This window comes from Clarias gariepinus, chromosome 11, assembly GCF_024256425.1.
Source record: "Clarias gariepinus isolate MV-2021 ecotype Netherlands chromosome 11, CGAR_prim_01v2, whole genome shotgun sequence".
Classification (NCBI taxonomy): Eukaryota; Metazoa; Chordata; class Actinopteri; order Siluriformes; family Clariidae; genus Clarias; species Clarias gariepinus.
In genome coordinates this window covers 9,003,030-9,020,723 of record NC_071110.1, presented here as the reverse complement: position 1 = coordinate 9,020,723, position 17,694 = coordinate 9,003,030, and the positions used below count along the sequence as shown (strand labels likewise).

At 39.3% G+C, this 17,694-nt stretch overlaps 1 protein-coding gene across 1 annotated transcript in view; it reads left to right on the top strand.

Annotated features, from left to right (window-relative positions):
- Nucleotides 1-16,885, top strand: part of st14 (ST14 transmembrane serine protease matriptase) — a 44,281-nt gene extending 27,396 nt beyond the window's left edge. The window contains exons 9-19 of the mRNA XM_053507533.1: nt 402-505; nt 804-913; nt 2,406-2,536; nt 2,760-2,864; nt 3,892-3,999; nt 6,408-6,521; nt 8,450-8,569; nt 8,982-9,162; nt 9,869-10,140; nt 10,461-10,597; nt 16,678-16,885. Coding sequence (XP_053363508.1) covers nt 402-505; nt 804-913; nt 2,406-2,536; nt 2,760-2,864; nt 3,892-3,999; nt 6,408-6,521; nt 8,450-8,569; nt 8,982-9,162; nt 9,869-10,140; nt 10,461-10,597; nt 16,678-16,839 — 1,544 coding nt within the window. The 3' untranslated portion in view covers nt 16,840-16,885. The remainder of the gene's footprint in view (nt 1-401; nt 506-803; nt 914-2,405; nt 2,537-2,759; nt 2,865-3,891; nt 4,000-6,407; nt 6,522-8,449; nt 8,570-8,981; nt 9,163-9,868; nt 10,141-10,460; nt 10,598-16,677) is intronic.
- Nucleotides 16,886-17,694: the final 809 nt, after the last annotated feature.

Here is a 17,694-nt window from a genome sequence, read left to right as displayed (position 1 = left end):
TGATAAAACCATTGTATAAAAGCAATATAACATGTGCAGTAGTGCTGCTCAGGAGCGATTCTAGAGTCTGTTGTGGCCCCAACAATTTGCACAAGATGTCTGCAACCAGCATTTATCACTATTATTACAAATAATAAATAAGATTTTGATGGACTGATAAATGGAATGACATGCGTCAAGTTTTTCCGCCTTCAGGACCCTCTACTGGCATGCATGCCTATTTGATCAGGATATCTATTGTGATTTTCACTATAAACACTCTTGCTGGTGTAATATTGCTTACTTACTGTATAAACATTTCAAGCTATTTTTTGTTTGTTGCAACACTGCACTACTGTAGTGTTTGGTTTACATGGAATTATTTGTTTTGTCTGATCGGTTGTGTTTTTGTCTTTCTGTAGCTGAGACATGCGGAGCCCTTCTGACCGACCTTTCTGGAAACTTCACCACCCCGCACTACCCAAGTTTCTACCCTCCCATGGTGAACTGCGCCTGGACTATCACTGTAACTACACACAGATTCTTTGTCTTTTCCTATGATGTAAAATATGGTTTTCTACAAATGAGGTTACTGAGTTGGATTTTTACTGAGCCAGATTTTTGTTATTAGAAAAAAAACTGAACTACTGAAGCAGCTATAAGCTCACCTTTCTTGTTGCCCGAATTAACTTCAGTGCATTTGCAGTATAAGGAAATTCGGTGTTCAGATTTTTGCCTAATTTCTTTACCGAGGCTCTAGCACAAATTTGTTCTTTTTTTTTAATAAATCTTCATTGCTGACATTGTGCCTATGATGTGCTTAGGTGCCTAAAGGCATGAAAATCCGAGTGAGGTTCAGCATGTTCCGTCTAAAGGAACCAGGCACCAACACTCAAACTTGCAAAAAAGACTATGTGAAGATCAACGGCTCAAAGTAAGATTTACTTTTTAATTTTGTGTACTTAATATACAAAACCTTTGATTTACAGTATTAGGCATGTCAAATACAGTACGTTAAATATACTGTATGTTTTATTTCTTGTAGTAAAGGTGCCAGTGTACAGTATATTAGAAGCAGACAATTCTCATTTTTTCCTAACTTGATTTTTTTTCAGCAACAGTGACACCTGAGATTTTTTACACATTTTGACGCATTTTATTCCAGCATAAGTGGATTATTTATCAGTCCATCCCAATCTTTAGTCCAAAACCAACAGCACTGTAATTGTCTAGATCTTTGTAGGTCTCTGTAGTTAAGCTGAGTTTTGGGAATATTTTATACTTAAGTGTGAAAGTTCTTGTTAATTTTTATCCTTTAATTGTCTTTTGTAGGAAAATAATTGATCTATTTTACAGACATCTTAGGCCCCTTCCTTTCACATAGAAGTCCATGGAGAAATTTTGTAGAAAGCTATTTTTTTATTGAGAAAATGGTCTTTCCGTGACATAGAAATGTTGCATTGCGAGTATACAGATTTGAGGAGAGCTTTTGCAAGAACGAGGCGTTCTTTGCGAGGGTACAGCGCGGACAAGTAATACCCGCTGATCACATGGTTTTGTGCGTGGATCGAGAATGAGGAGCACTTATACGGGAACAAGGAGAGGCAAGGAGTATTTGACTGGAGGCCTATGACTACGAGAAGAGCTTGGTGAGAGCGTCACGAGCACCGCATGTGCCTCACGTGTCCTGGATTACATAGATCACTTCCCAACGCCAGAACTCCTGCCAAGTAAAAAACTTGTTCTCACTGAACTATTAGGATTTCTCCTTCATCACCTCAGTCATTCCTCCAACTCACCATCGTTGTTGTGTCCACGAGATCAGCAAGAACAAGTAGAGCCCCGTGATTTTGGAGAGTGTCCATGAGTTCCTCAAGAGTGAGTCTATAAGTGCCAGTAAGACAGCAATGTATACATATAGTTTTTCTTATGGAAGGTCTACAGAAAGAATTTACATGTCCGGTTGGCGAGTTTGAAAAGAGCCCTGTGAGAGCCCAGGAGTTTCCATAAATCCCCTGGAGTATGCCAGGTGTTCCACCAAAATCGCTCTCGACGAGATTTCTCATCTGCCTTCTGTATGTATGAACGGGGCTTTAGGTACGGTATGTCATTCCAAGCATTATCCAGCTTAAATTAGGCACTATGTGTGCACTACACACTGATCTAGGTTAAGGACGTTACTATGATAAGACCACAGTGCTAACCACTACATCAATAATCAAACATTTAAGAGATGGAGTCAGGGTTAGTTGTTAGTCACTCAAAAGGCGTAATGTGTGATGGCTTTGGTGCAATGGGTTAACTTTTGTTTTCTTTTTTAAAAAGCAGTGATCAGCTTTGTGTTATGAGTGTCCAAACAGATAAGAAATTCGCGCACGGCAAATTCTTAATTAAGTAATGTTTTTTTGTCTCTACTTTTGTGAAAGGTACTGCGGCGAAAGGCCCGGTCTGACTCTGAGCAGCGATAATAACACCTTGGTGATAAGCTTCTATTCAGATGGCTCATATTCGGATAAAGGCTTCAATGCCCAGTACAGGGCATACGACCCACAGAACCGTAAGACACTCTAGATTCTTTGATGATCTCATTCTGTTATTAATACCATAGTATTAGTATTATTTTCATATCACATTCAGTGATACGAATCTCTTCGAAGTAAACTGTTGTCGATTATTAGATCTTAGTGCTGCGTGTGTCTCAAAAATCCTGAACACTTCTGTTTAAATGATCATTCATGACTCTTTATGTGGATTCCGTCCGTCTGTCTTTCTGTGTAAAGCTTGTCCGGGTCAGTTTGCCTGTACTTCAGGACTCTGCATTTCCAAAGAGCTTCAGTGTGACGGCTGGAATGACTGTGGAGACATGAGCGATGAGAAAAAGTGCCGTAAGTGCCGTAACAATCACTCTCTGTTCTCAGAAGTACACTACAGCAGTTCTGTTTGTTTGTTATTAAAATATATATTTTTTATTTCAAATTACAAAGTCAAACTAGGACTTGTACTAAATTTCCTTGTGAATGAAGGTTTAAAACCTTGATTGATGATCCCGGCCCGAGGTGGCTCAGAGCCCACTGCAGTCGTTCTGATGAACGAATGTCAAAATGACATCGAAATGAAAGCCGAGCAGGAGAGAGGATAAGAGTGTTTTGCTATCAGAAGACGTAGTAAAAAGTAGTGATTAAAAGGAAAAAAAAATTCCTGCCCTACTTTTATCTCTAAAGAAAAAAAGTAAGTGGATGGCAAGTTGTTAAAGCATCAATGCCACCTGTTAGTTTGCCTGAGGAGTGTGAAAAATAGGGGTACGCCGTGTTAATGAAGTGACGTGCTGCTTATAACAGAAAAAAATATATATTGTGTGGTACAATTTGTACACTGTCAAATAATTTTAAATTTATATATATTAAAAGTGCATTTTGTTTTTAGTGTTTTTTCAACCTGAAATTCAGAGCTCAAAGTTAAATACTGTATTTTTCCTGCGGTATTTAAAATCTCATTCTGTAAGCAGAGTTATCGCATTGTCCTTTTTAAGAAACAAAATAACAAAAAAATAGAAAGCTGGCATTAAACTGCCGTCCACCTGCAATAGACTGACATAAAAAAAATAAAAATAAAAAAAGCCCTAAAATTCTGCTAGCTTGGGTAACTTTTGTAGAGGTATAAAAATATTTATTGATATACTGTATGCAAATGACAAGGTGTGTCATACAGTACAGTATGTATGATAAATAATAGAAGAAAGATACTGTATTTTAACATACTGAGTGCAAACATATTTACATTCATGTCTCTGGGTTGAGAACTAGGACACTTTGACACATTCATCTTTGACACAGATGATTTCAGGATGACATGTTCTCTGAATGTATTTATATATTAAGAACGTGAATTTATGCACGTGTCCTTCGCCCCCAGAATGTGAGGAGGACCACTTTGTATGTGACAACGGCATATGCAAACCAAAGTACTGGCTTTGTGACCAAGTGAACGACTGTGGAGACAACAGTGATGAAAAAGGCTGCAGTGAGTTGTTGTTTTTTTTCCCCTCAGTTTAAAGGCGCAAGATATATTTAAATTCATTTTGGAAAATGATGGAAATATTGTCATATAACTAACATGATCATTATTTACATTGATAACTGCCCTACAATCAATGCCATACATTACAAAACAGTGAAAATTATTTCTTTATTACTTTATAGCTTAGAAAGCCATTCGCTTAGAAAGGTGGGCCCTTTTTATTTGCTGAAGGGCCCAACTCTCTGACCTTTTGATCACTTAAACAGTGAGACACAACAGTTTTTATTTGGGCTGCATTATTTAATTAAATCACATTGTGATCATTTAGACACATTGTGATTTAAGCTGTAATATGTTAACTATTAAATGCACCATCTCTATATTTATTGAGGCTAAAAGAAAATAAAGGCACAGATGATCTCATTAAGATGATGTTTGCCAATATTTATTCAAAATCTCAGAAGTATTTAGAAATAATAAATTATTATTTTTTTGCAATTAATTAATTGCACAGGTCCATGTTGTGGTTTTGACTTTTATGCATTTAATTGTACAGCATTAGTTACTTATATCCTCCTTACTTTTCAGTGGTAGCAGTTTTAACTCTGCTACAGTAACTGGTATATACTGCTTCATCCATGAAGAGAACCTATGGGAAATTTTATATTTTTCATATCTTGCCCCAATTTTTACTCACCTAGAGGCCATTGAATAATATTAATTAGGGGTGTAATTATTCATGCTTTGGATACATATTCATGATTTGGATACATAAAAGTATAAAAGTACATATTTGTACCAAAAGTACAAGAATTATGGATTTGGTTTCTTTGAGATAGACACATTCTGAATTCTAAAATCTGTGGCCTTTACATTCTGTATAATGACTTGCTGGAAAGCCATGTTTAAATACAATACAGAACGATTGAGCTAAATTCCTACTTATTTTACTGTATACTTTTTGGTCTGTGATAGACAGTACATGTTAAAAAAGTTGGATAATCATGATTCAAAAGGTGAATCTCTCAAATATTCTGTATTCAATATACAGAAAGTGTAATATTTCAAGCATCTTTTTGTTTTAATTTAGATGATTACAGCTTATTATTACATATTATATAAATTTACATCAATTTACAGTTGAAAAGTATATTCATTTATACGCACAGTACATAGTCGTAGCATGAATTACTGCATACACAACATGGCATGGAGGCGCTCAGTCTGTCAGTTCAGGTTGCTTTGATTGGAGCTCTTTAGCTCATCTGTATTGTTGGGTCTTGCGTTTCTCATCTTCCTTTTGACAATACTCCATAGATTCTCTATGAGGTGGAGGTCAGGAGAGTTGGTTGGCCAATCAAGATCAGTGATATCATGGTCAGCAAACCAGTTAGTAGTCATTTTGACACTGTAGGAAGGTGCTATGTTTTGCTGGAAAAGGAAATTTGTATCAGCAGACAGAAGTGCAGTACTAAAAATCACCTCTGAGTTGGATGAATTGACTTCGGACTTGATAAAACACAGTGGACCAACACTGGCCGAGGACATGGCACCCCAAATTATCACAGCATGTGGAAACTTCATAGTGGACTTTTACTGGCGTTCATCTGAAAAGAGGACCTTGCCAGCAATGTTCTTTTTGTCTTTTTGTTTGGAACAGGTAAGACATTTCTGACATTGTCTCTGACTCAGGAGTGGCTTGATAGTGGGAATGTAACAGTTGTAGCATGTGCGTGGTGGCCCTTGATGCACTGACTTCAGCCTCATCGAGCTCTCCCAAGTTCTTAAATCGATTTTGCTTAAGTTCTTCCCTGTTCCTTGTGCATTTACATGCCGCACCTTTCACTCTGTGTACATACATCCCTTTCAGCCATGACCTTATGTGGTTGATTCCTAGAGTAGGGTGTTGATCATCATCATCTGGACTACTGCCTAGTCAGTCTTCTGTCTTCCCCATGTGTGTACTGAACTAGACCAAGAGATACACAGTGTTTACAGTATATACTGTGTGAATATTAATTTACTCAAACTAGAAATTAAATTCTAAAATCTTGGGATGCTGATTCTAATTAGTTTTTATTTTCATCAGCTGGAAGCTGTAATCATCAAAATAAAAAAAAGTGCTTAAAATATTTCAACTGACATGTAATAAATCTAAAATAAATTTGAGTTTTACTTCTTGAAATAAATTAAAACAAAGAAAAACAAACAAACAAAAAGCTTTGATGCGATGTGTGTGTGTTTCATGGTGCTTTGCAATGGACTGGCATCCCATCTCAGGAAAAGTTCACCCACTTCATGCCTGGTGCTATTGAGATAAGGCTCAGGATCGGTGTCAGTTACCAGTGATGAATGATTTAATATGAACAATTTCTCTCTTTCTCTCTCTCGTTCTCTCTCCCTTTCTGCAGCCTGTGTGAAGAATCAGTTCCGTTGCGGTGACGGCACCTGCATGCCCGACACCGTAAAGTGTAACGGGAAGAAAGACTGTGCAGATGGCAGCGATGAGGCCTCCTGTAAGGAGTGTAAGTGTAAAGAGTAGGGAAAGAAAAGAGCAAAGAGTGTAACTTCCTGGCAGCCATCTGTCTGTTTAACATCACTGTGATGCTGTGCGATGATTCAACATGACTGTCAGAATATTTCACTCACTGTGGGTGTGTTCAGAACACATTATGCAGGCAGGGTTGAGATGTGATGACTACGAAGGCCAAATCAGATGATTGACATCATATTCATTGACATTAAGCCATGCTAACACTGAAACTAACCGGCAAAATTCCCAAGAAACAGTCATTTATGTCTGAATTATCTTTTATGAGCTCCATGTCACTCGGTGTTACTAAACTGTCTTTAAAAAGCACACTTCTCTGTCTGAACGCCATTTATTTGCTATTCCTAATGAGTTAGTAAGGATTTATGAATTATTTAACCATTTTCAGGAGTAGAAATATATATATATACTTTACTTTTCTGGAATCTGATTCTTTTTTTTTTTTACTGGCTGCTATTCATTTTAAAGTACTATCCAGATGGCTGTATGTTGCTCATTTCGGAACGCTCTCACAAGCTGTTTCTGCTGGTAGGCGTACACCTGCTGCCAGTTTTGCGTTCTTCTGAATACTGACTCAGCTATGTACAGCACAAACAGACAGGTGGTAAAAGTTTCAAACTTGCTTGCTGCTTACTGGACTGACTCATCGCCATCCTTCAGTTCGTGTCAGTCTCACACCCTCACTCCATTCCTCAGCTTGTTTGGTGCATGTGCATAATTTAAAGCTGATAAGTTGCCTCGCCCCCTATTGATCAATAGTTCTGATTGATTAAGTATCTCTGGCTGCACCGTTAGAGAGAAAGATCCAGCCTTCAGCTTTTTGTTCAAACCCATACTTTATATGAACGGGTGTCCTGTAGGACAAATGTGGCTCAGGTTACTAAAGTCAGCACCTGCAAACAAGACATTATGTCACCGCTGCTTTTATAATTAAGAATAGTTTATGAAGTATTCAATTATTGAGTAAAAAATATGGTTTGCCTCGTTTCTGTTATAACGCATAGCTAATAATGCATGACTAGGTTATATAAATGAAAGAATAAATGTTTTAAAAGGAAGAGAGAACTGAGGATTTTTTTTTAATAGGGAGGAAATGAAGGGAGGAATAAGGGAAGGAAGTGGAAGAAGAAAGAAAAAAAGGGGAAAATTTTAGATAAAATAAATTTGGATAAAATAAAAAGAAAATAGGCAGAACGGATGGAGGAAAGAATGGAGAAAAAATGAAGAAAGAATTAAGGATGTCTTGCAATAAATGAATTAATTGATTAAGGAGTCAATTAATGAATGAAAGAAGGGTTGGAAGGGGAAGGGAATGAAGACGGAAGGGAATACATGAGAGAAAAATCTAAAAAAAAAAAAAGATAGGGAAAAAACTAGGGAGGGATGAAAGAAGGAAGGTGCGAGGAAGGTAGGAAATAAAAAGACTGCAGTGAAGGAATGAAAATACAGAAAGTACACAAAGAAAAATTAAGGGGGTGAAGAAGGGACTGAATGAAAAGAAGGAAGGATAGAAGAGTGGGAGGGAAAGGGTGTGGGAGGAAGGAAGTGTGAACAATAAGGCAGGAGGAAGGAAGTTTGATAAGGTAAAAAGAAAGGCAGAAGTGAAGGAATGAAAATGTAGAAAAGAAGCAATAAAAATTCAGGGAAGAGAAGCAAGGACTGAAGAACGGAAAGAAATGAAAAAGGGCAAACAAAGGAACTGCAATATCCTGGTGCTAGACTTTAGAAGCCAGTTGTACATTACGGCAAAGTGAAATTCTTTCTTCGCATCTCCCAGTTTGGGGTCTGGGGTCAAGCAGAGGGTCACGGCTAGGGGCCCTGCTCAAGAGCCCAACATTGGCTCCTTTAACCCACTGAGCTACTGTATCTACCTGGTTCTCCTAACATCCCTTTCTCTTCCAGCTGAGGGAATGTGCACAGACTTCACCTTCACCTGTAAAAATAGACAGTGTGTCAACAAACTCAATGCCGAGTGCGATAAAGTCAACGACTGCTCCGACGGTTCTGATGAGCTGGGCTGTGGTGAGTCACTGTCCATCACTGCTTTCCTGTTAACCTTCCCATCACTTCTTAATGAGATTTTCTGCTCTTTTATACACACTGACTTTGGGAAGAGAACATTAACCTGTTGATGAGTCGCTTTAGGTACATTCCGGTCTTTTAGTATTGATATTAGAGTTATAACAGCTTATTCAATAGATTTAACAGCAGTTGCATGTTTTGTTTTGTCTACATTGCATTATTCTGATAGCTAATTAACATTATTTGTTGTAAACAAGATGACTAGTTGCACCGGCTAATGAGCAACTACATTCAAGTTTAAAGAAAATAGAGCAACAGCGATAACGGTACTGAAACAGTGGGGCAAAGTATGAGGTCGTATTTCTTTTCTAGAAACCCAGTAAATTCTTTAAATGTACATTGTGAGTTTCAGACTGTGGTGAGCGTCCATACAAACACAACCGTATTGTTGGCGGGGTGAATGCTGACGTGGGTGAATGGCCATGGCAGGTCAGCCTACACTACCAAACTAGCGGGCACGTCTGCGGCGCCTCGATCATCTCGGACAAATGGCTGCTCACTGCCTCTCATTGCTTTATGACCGGTGAAGCTTCGTAAGTACAACACGTTTCATTCTACCTTAATTTCTGCATACACTAAAGAATGTTAAAATGGAATGATAAGTGTCCATAGAGGTTATAATATGACAGTAATATGACAAATAATCTATCATACAGCTGCTAAACTAAACACCTTCCATCATTTTGTAATCTTGACCATAATGCTGCAAATTATCCAAAAGCTTGTATTTCCTAGTGCTCTCCAGCAGGTGGAGCACTAAAGCTGTTTTTTCCCCAGGCCTTCAGACTTCCCTCACTGTTATTTACCTGCTCTCAGTTCTACTTCCTCAGTTTATTACTATGTAATATCACAAGAGGTTTAGAGCAGAGAAATACAGAAAAATACAGTGTAGGGGGACTCGAAAAAACCAGGACGGGGGGGAAAACTACGCACTAAAGTGTGACAGCGTGAAGCGGTGTGCTAAAGTGTGAAAGTGTTTCGCTTTGTTCCCGCAACGGGCCTTGGAGAAAAATACGCCATGCTACAGGCTTCTGAAAAAAAAAAAAGGTCTCGTGGGATTTCAGCAAGAGAGATTTAAAATGAGCTGGAGAAAACATTTCAATTTGGATTTGTTCAAAATCAAAGAAATCCAAAAAAAGAAAAAGTCATCCATTTGAGTCGAATCTCATTTCCTTTCCTTTTTTTTTCTTTCATTTTCAACAATTGTCCAGAAACTTACCTTCTCCGCTCCATCCGCAGATACCGTGACCCGTCAAATTGGATGACATACAGCGGTATGCATGATCAGCAGAAGGATGACACCAATGTACAGATGCGTGAGGTGAAGACCATCATCACACATGCAGACTACAACCAGATGACATACGATAATGACGTCGCCTTACTGGAACTGAAGCAATCACTGCAGTTCTCCAGCACTGTTCATCCAGTGTGTCTGCCAGCCAGCTCGCACGTCTTCCCACCCGGAATGCCTTGCTGGGTGACGGGCTGGGGGGCAGTCAGAGAGGGAGGTGAGTAAGGAAGTGATCGGGAGAGGAAGTGAGTAGGTAAAGGTGATCGGGAGTAAGGTTGAGTTAAGGGAGGTGCGAAGAGGGATGAAGATTAGTGATTAAAGGTGAGTAAAGGGAGATGTACATGGAGGGAATTGTCTACTTACTATATTTTTTCATTCTCTCTCTCTCTTGATCTTTTTTTTGCGTTTAGTCTTGGTTTACTTCTAGCTCGAGTTCAAGATTAGTCACATGTATATTGGAATCAAAAAATCAAAGCTTTCTGTATGTGTGTGTGTGTGTGTGTGTGTGTGTGTGTGTACTTGTGGATGTAATTCCAGGAGGGGTCTCGGTTATTCTGCAGAAAGCACAAGTTAAAATCATTAATGACACAATATGTGATTCAGTAACAGAGGGTCAGGTGACCTCACGCATGCTGTGCAGCGGTTTCCTTACTGGAGGAGTGGACGCTTGTCAGGTAAAGACACACACACACACACACACACACACACACACACATACAAAAGCAGTATATATGCATATACTGTACTCTTTGTTATATTGCAGCCATTTGCTAAAGTCATTTAAGTTCATTTTTATTCTTTATTAATGTACACACAGCACCGAATATTGACAGAAAAACACACAATTGACATTTTTGCAAATTTATTAAAAAAGTAAAACTAAAATATCACATCGGTCTAAGTATTCAGACCCTTTGCTGTGACACTCATATATTTAACTCAGGTGATGTCCATTTCTTCTGATCATCCTTGAGATGGTTCTACACCTTCATTTGTCTCCAGCTGTGTTTAAATATACTGATTGGACTTGATTAGGAAAGCCACACACCTGTCTATATAAGACCTTACAGCTCACAATGCATGTCAGAGCAAATAAGAATCATGAGGTCAAAGGAACTGCCTGAAGCACTCAGAGACAGAATTGTGGCAAGGCACACATCTGGCCAAAGTTACAAAAAAAAATTCTGCTGCACTTAAGGTTTCTAAAAGCACAGTGGCTTCCATAATCCTTAAATGGAAGACGTCTGGGAAGCCCAGAACCCTTCCTAGAGCCAAACTGAGCTATCGGGGGAGAAGAGCCTTGGTGAGCGAGGTAAAGAAGATCCCAAAGATCACTAAGGCTGAGTTCCAGAGATGCAGTTGGGAGATGGGAGAAAGTTGTAGAAAGTCACTGCAGTCGGGGCTTTATGGCCGAGTGGCCCAACGGAAACCTTTCCTCAGTGCAAGACACATGAAAGCCCGCATGGAGTTTGCTAAGATGGTGAGAAATAAGATTCTCTGGTCTGATGAGACCAAGATAGAATTTTTAAGCCTTAATTCTTAGCAGTATGTGTGGAGATAACCAGGCGCTGCTCATCACCTGTCCAATACAGTCCCAACAGTAAAGCATGGTGGTGGCAGCATCATGCTGTGAGGGTGTTTTTTAGCTGCAGGGACAGGACGACTGGTTGCAAAAGATGGGAAAGATGAATGCGGCCAAGTACAGGGATATCCTGGACGCAAACCTTCTCCAGAGTGCTCAGGATCTCAGAATGGGCCGAAGGTTTACCTTATAACAAGACAATGACCCTAAGCACACAGCTAACATAACGAAGAAGTGGCTTCACAAAAACTCTGTGACTGTTTTTAAATGGCCCAGCCAGAGCCCTGACTTAAACCCAATTATGCAACTCTGGAAAGACCTAAAAATGGCTGTCCACCAACGTTTACCATCCAACCTGACAGAACTGGAGAGGAACTGAAAGGAGGAATGTCAGAGGATCCCCAAATTCAGGTGTGAAAAACTTGTTGCATCTTTCCCCCCCAAAAAAACTCATGGCTGTATTAGATCAAAAGGGTGCTTCTACAAAATACTGAGCAAAGGGTCTGAATACTTAGGCCCATGTGATATTTCAGGTTTTCTTTTTTAATAAATCTGAAAAAATGTCAACAATTCTCTGTTTTTCTGTCAATACGGGGTGCTGTGTGTACATTAATGTAAAAAAATGAACGTAAAATGATTTTAGCAAATGGCTGCAATATAACAAAGCGTGAAAAATTTAAGAGGGTCTGAATACTTTCCGTACCCACTGTATGTACACATTTTCCTTCTTTTCTCTTGGTTCTCTTCACTTCAGCTTCAAGCATTATTGGCATGATCATATTTAATTTACAGTATTTAAAGAATGACAAAAATGACAAGAACTGTTAAGTTTTATAAGAAATTACATCTTTTGTCCATCAAAGAACATCTATCTCCGCTGCACTGCTGACACAGTCTCTTCTCTCATTATCTCTCTAACAAAAAACATATCTTTCTACTTTTTTTCCTTCCTTTCTTCCTCTTCTCCTTATTAAACTAAATAGACATTTCTATACATTTGAATGGCTGTACATGCTCATTTCTCCTACACACACTATCTGGTGCGGAGCTTAAATGATAATTTAATCAGATGGTTTTTGATACAAAGGCATAATTCAGTAAGACATCATTATTTAAATCCTGCCAGAATAAAGGCAGTACAATCCATTATAAAATTGTATGAGTTTTATAGATCTTTGTCGCACATCTCTATTTCTGACATTTTGCGCATCATGGTCATCTAAAAATAAAAATAAAAAAAGATTAGTGCTAAATTAAAAAGTATAAAAAAGTTCTTGAAATCTTGCTCTGATCTGATCTTGAGCTGTTTTAACTGAAATGACTGATTAAGCAAGCGTTTTATAAAGATATCACTTAATCCATGTGACTGACATTCAAAAAGCCCTCGCCCCCAGTGCTGAGATTGACAGTTACAGGAATCACACCTTTTTGGCTGATAGACAGATGCCACTACTGTGATTGCTTGTAAGGCCATGGGTTCTCCACCCATGACTGACGGACACAGAGGCCACGCCTTCTCCACTGTGACTGACGGACACAGAGGCCACGCCTTCTCTACTGTGACTGACGGACACAGAGGCCACACCCTTCTCCATTCTGACTGACGGACACAGAGGCCACACCCTTCTCCATTCTGACTGACGGACACAGAGGCCACACCGTTCTCCATTCTGACTGACGGACACAGAGGCCACACCCTTCTCCATTCTGACTGACGGACACAGAGGCCACACCCTTATCCATTCTGACTGATTAACACAGAGGCCACGCCTTCTCTACTGTGACTGACGGACACAGAGGCCACACCCTTATCCATTCTGACTGATGGACACAGAGGCCACGCCTTCTCTACTGTGACTGACGGACACAGAGGCCACACCCTTATCCATTCTGACTGATTGACACAGAGGCCATGCCTTCTCCACTGTGACTGTCGGACACAGAGGCCACACCCTTATCCATTCTGACTGATGGATACAGAGGTCACGCCTTCTCCACTGTGACTGACGGACACAGAGGCCACACCCTTATCCACTGTGACTGACGGACACAGAGGCCACACCCTTATCCATTCTGACTGATTGACACAGAGGCCATGCCTTCTCCACTGTGACTGACGGACACAAAGGCCACACCCTTATCCATTCTGACTGATGGATACAGAGGCCACGCCTTCTCCACTGTGACTGACGGACACAGAGGCCACGCCTTCTCCACTGTGACTGTCGGACACAGAGGCCACACCCTTATCCATTCTGACTGATGGATACAGAGGCCACACCCCTATCCATTCTGACTGATGGATACAGAGGCCACGCCTTCTCCGCTGTGATTGACGGACACAGAGGCCACGCCTTCTCCACTGTGATTGATGGCTCCTTTAAAGTGCGAAGTATTATCCTGGCCTTTAATGCAAGCAGCTAATCAGTTGTGTTTGTTGTTTTTTGTTTTTTTGGAAATCTTTATAGGTAAATACGACCTGGATTTTTTTTCACTTCCTCATTTTTTTTTGTGTGTGTGTGTGTTTTGTCCTCTGCACCCTTATGTGAAAATGGGTTTGATTTCCATAATTTTCTTCTCCGCTCCGTGTTGTTATTCATCCGTTTTTCCGCACACTCGTCTGCTCTTTCCACCCCTAATCTCCTTATTTTACTCTGCTTCCCTCACACAGGCCCTTCCTGCCTTCCTCCGTCTCTTTCAGTCTTCCTCTATCTCCCCCGTCTCTCTTTTCCTCTAATTCACTCTCATGCGCTGGCTCGTCCTCTCACGTTCTCTCATTTCAGTTTCCAATTCGAACGGGCTTTATTGCCTGCGTTGTTTACGCAGCGATATTGGCGAAGTAATTAACGGCAAAATTGTATTATGCCTAAAACAAATCATTCCAGCGTAATGGCGACGAAATGAAATGGAACAATAAATAATACGGCTAAATTAGAAGGACGATATGATGGATGACAAGTGATCATCATAATAATAATTAAATTCTCTATCTGTGCCTCACCCACCTACAGCTCTCCATTATCATCTATCTCTCATTTTGTCTTTTCTCTCATTTTCAGTTCGTTTTTTTTTTTTTATCTGTCTCATTTCCTTTCTTACTCATTTGTCTTTCTCCTTCTCGGTTTTTTATTTCATTTAAAGGAACATCTCAGCAAAAAAATAAAAATAAATCAAATGTCCAAATTTCCCCCCTTATCATAAATTTAATTTATCAGCTAGTACACCTTTGAGTGCCGTGGAGCTGCGAGGTTAATATAAAGTGCTAAGTTTCTGTTTTTTTTTCCATAAACATTTGCCTCAAAATGCAACCATTTGTTTAGTGCTTTCACCCAGACTGGACATGATGTGACACAAGTGTAACAGTACTTTGGCCATTTCCGGCATTCCTGAGTTCTGTTTCAAACTGGTCTGAACTCAAGTACATCTTAACATTTCACAGCTAATTTGAGGTCAATTAATAGATGATTTAAGGTGTCACAGGGTTGAGCGATCAAGAATTCTAATCTGGAACAGTTTGGCATGCTCTATTAAAAATATCGGCGCAATAGGGATAACCTGGTACTATCTGTGATCTGTCCTGGTGGACACCCTGATCCATTGAAATCGATCTGCAGTCTGCAATCATGCAGATTGTCCTTTTACTCTAAATACAGGATGGTGCAGTAAAAGCGTCCATGGCTTATTACTAGACGTGACCAATCAGCATACCATTAACACCATCACCAGGTGAACTGAGCAACATTGATCAGCAAACTGATGACAGAATCATGGGTACCCAAATCTCACCCTGCCAATGGGGACTGAAGGCAAGTCTGTCCTGTCTGATCACACAGAAAAGGCAATGCAGCACAAATAAAAATAATAATAAAATCTGACCACAATTTAAAGGCAGCCTTTGCTACCCTCCATCACAATCATAAATGTTTGATTTATGGAAGCCTCACTTTGCAACTCACATCAAGAGAGTGTCTTGGTGCCACCTCCCCAGAGGTCCTAAGGAGCCGCACCCAGAGGGGCCAGAACCTACCGGCTCATCGGTGTAGCTCAGTCACTGTTAACCGAAAATTCTGAATTAATTTTCTTATTCTTCTAAAATACATAAAGGGATACAACACTTCAGCATAAGACTTTTTTTTATTTGATGAGTAAAATAAAAGTATGTAAGTATGGGTATTTGTTTTTTACTTAAGTGTTTTATTCTGCTCGTACCACAGCAAGAACTTTTAATTTCTTACAGCACAACATGGTGCTCTTCTCCAGTTATAGTTACACTGAAGTGCCCGTGAAACACATTATTCCTTATTAACAATTGTATTATAACAGCAATGAGCCTGTTCCTGAGAATAACTAAGTGCACACTGCCATGTCTTGTGGACTGAGACTGGAGACTCCTTACGCAAAAGTTGGATGAATGTCCTGTAAAAGACAAAAAGTTACCAACTTAACGCTTATACTTTTTTGGGATTATTTTTTCAGTGCATGAACTGTAGAGTTGCCTCTTAAATCATATGGAAGGTGTTACTATAGAAATTATGTAATTAAAAAAAACAAGTGAGTTAATGTACTGTGAACATAATGTCAGAGCTGCTGTTTTAGAAAGTAAATGAGATTATGAAGTCTCTTGCAAACACTGAGGTATTATTACGTAACAGGTCGTATGTGATGTAGACTACCAACAAGTATTTTTACTGTAACTTTAGCACCAGATTAAAGTAGGAGCTACATTTAAGGTCAAAAGAACAGGTTCTTTGTTTTTCCCCAAAAACTGCTCCTCCTTTAAGCACATCCACATCCCTTCCCCTTTATCTCTCCAATTAATATTGTTGTTTATCTTCTTTTTCAGTTTTTTATTTCATCTTTTTTGTGCCCCTTTTTCTCTATCTCTCTTATTTCATGCTAATTCTCCAATCTACCTCCTCTCCCTTTTCCCCTATAAATCTTTTTCCCTATGTACTTGTTTACTGCTTCTTTTTTTCTTCATACATTTTATCTAATCTTGCTTTTATCTCATTCATTGATATTTATCCATATTATTTGTTCTTTCTCTCACCTCCTACTGCCTTCTATTAATCGTTCCAGTCAGCTTTTTTATTTACCCTTTTCTATTAAATTTTTTGTTTACTTTTTGACTTTATTCTCTTATTTTATTGTGTGTGTGTGTGTGTTGTGCAGGGTGACTCGGGCGGTCCTCTAGTTTGTGTCTCCGAGGCAAATATCTGGTTCCAGTGTGGGATAGTGAGTTGGGGAGAAGGCTGCGCACGCCGCAACAAACCTGGCGTCTACACACGACTCACAAAGTTCCGCGACTGGATACAGCAACACGCTGGAGTGTAGCAACCTGACGAGATCCAGGATGAGTGTGTGTGTGTGTGTGTGTGTGTGTGTGTGTCAAATAGTTGCCAAATTATTATTATTATTATTATTTTATATCGTTGAGCCTCAAGCATGTTCCAGTTCTCCAGGCTCTATTATCATGAGGAACTTTTAGATATAGTTATAAATAATATAAAGTTACATAATTAAGTATGGATGCCAGCGGGTTTTAGTTAATTCGACTGAAAGCATTTATGATTTCCTGACAAAATGAATTATTTTGAAATTGTTTTACATGAAAAAAAAACTTATACTGTAAGTATATGCATTTTTTAATAAAGAAATTGTATTTTATCACTGTATTTTCAGCAAATTGCCTTCTAGCATCAAAAACGTTACATTTGAGCATTTAAGTTTCCAAATACGTTCCTGAACACCTTCTATTTTAGTACACCAATGCATCCGAAACCTTCTACAGCTCTCCTGTAAAGCTGGTATTGTTTTGTTTTGTTTTGGATCACTTTAAAACTGTCACTGTCAGGACGCTCGGCCGGTAGAATGCAGGTTTAACCACAACGGACCGTTTCACTCCTTCTGTCCCAAACCCTTCAAGGCAAGGTTGGGTCATCTGGCGCTCCACATGCTGACCCCCTGCCTAGCTCAGCCAGGGTTGTTCTCTAAGCAAAGCCAACTGATGGATAAATCTGCACGATCAAGAATGCTTCACAAGACACTGGTTAACATCTTGGAAAAGTTTTTAAATGCGTATCTTTTTCGAGCAAGATAATATTACTGTTCATATTTGAAGCTCCTTTATATTTTCCATTGTGGTGATGGATGGACTTTTTTATTCAAGTCAGTTATGAACCTTATTAA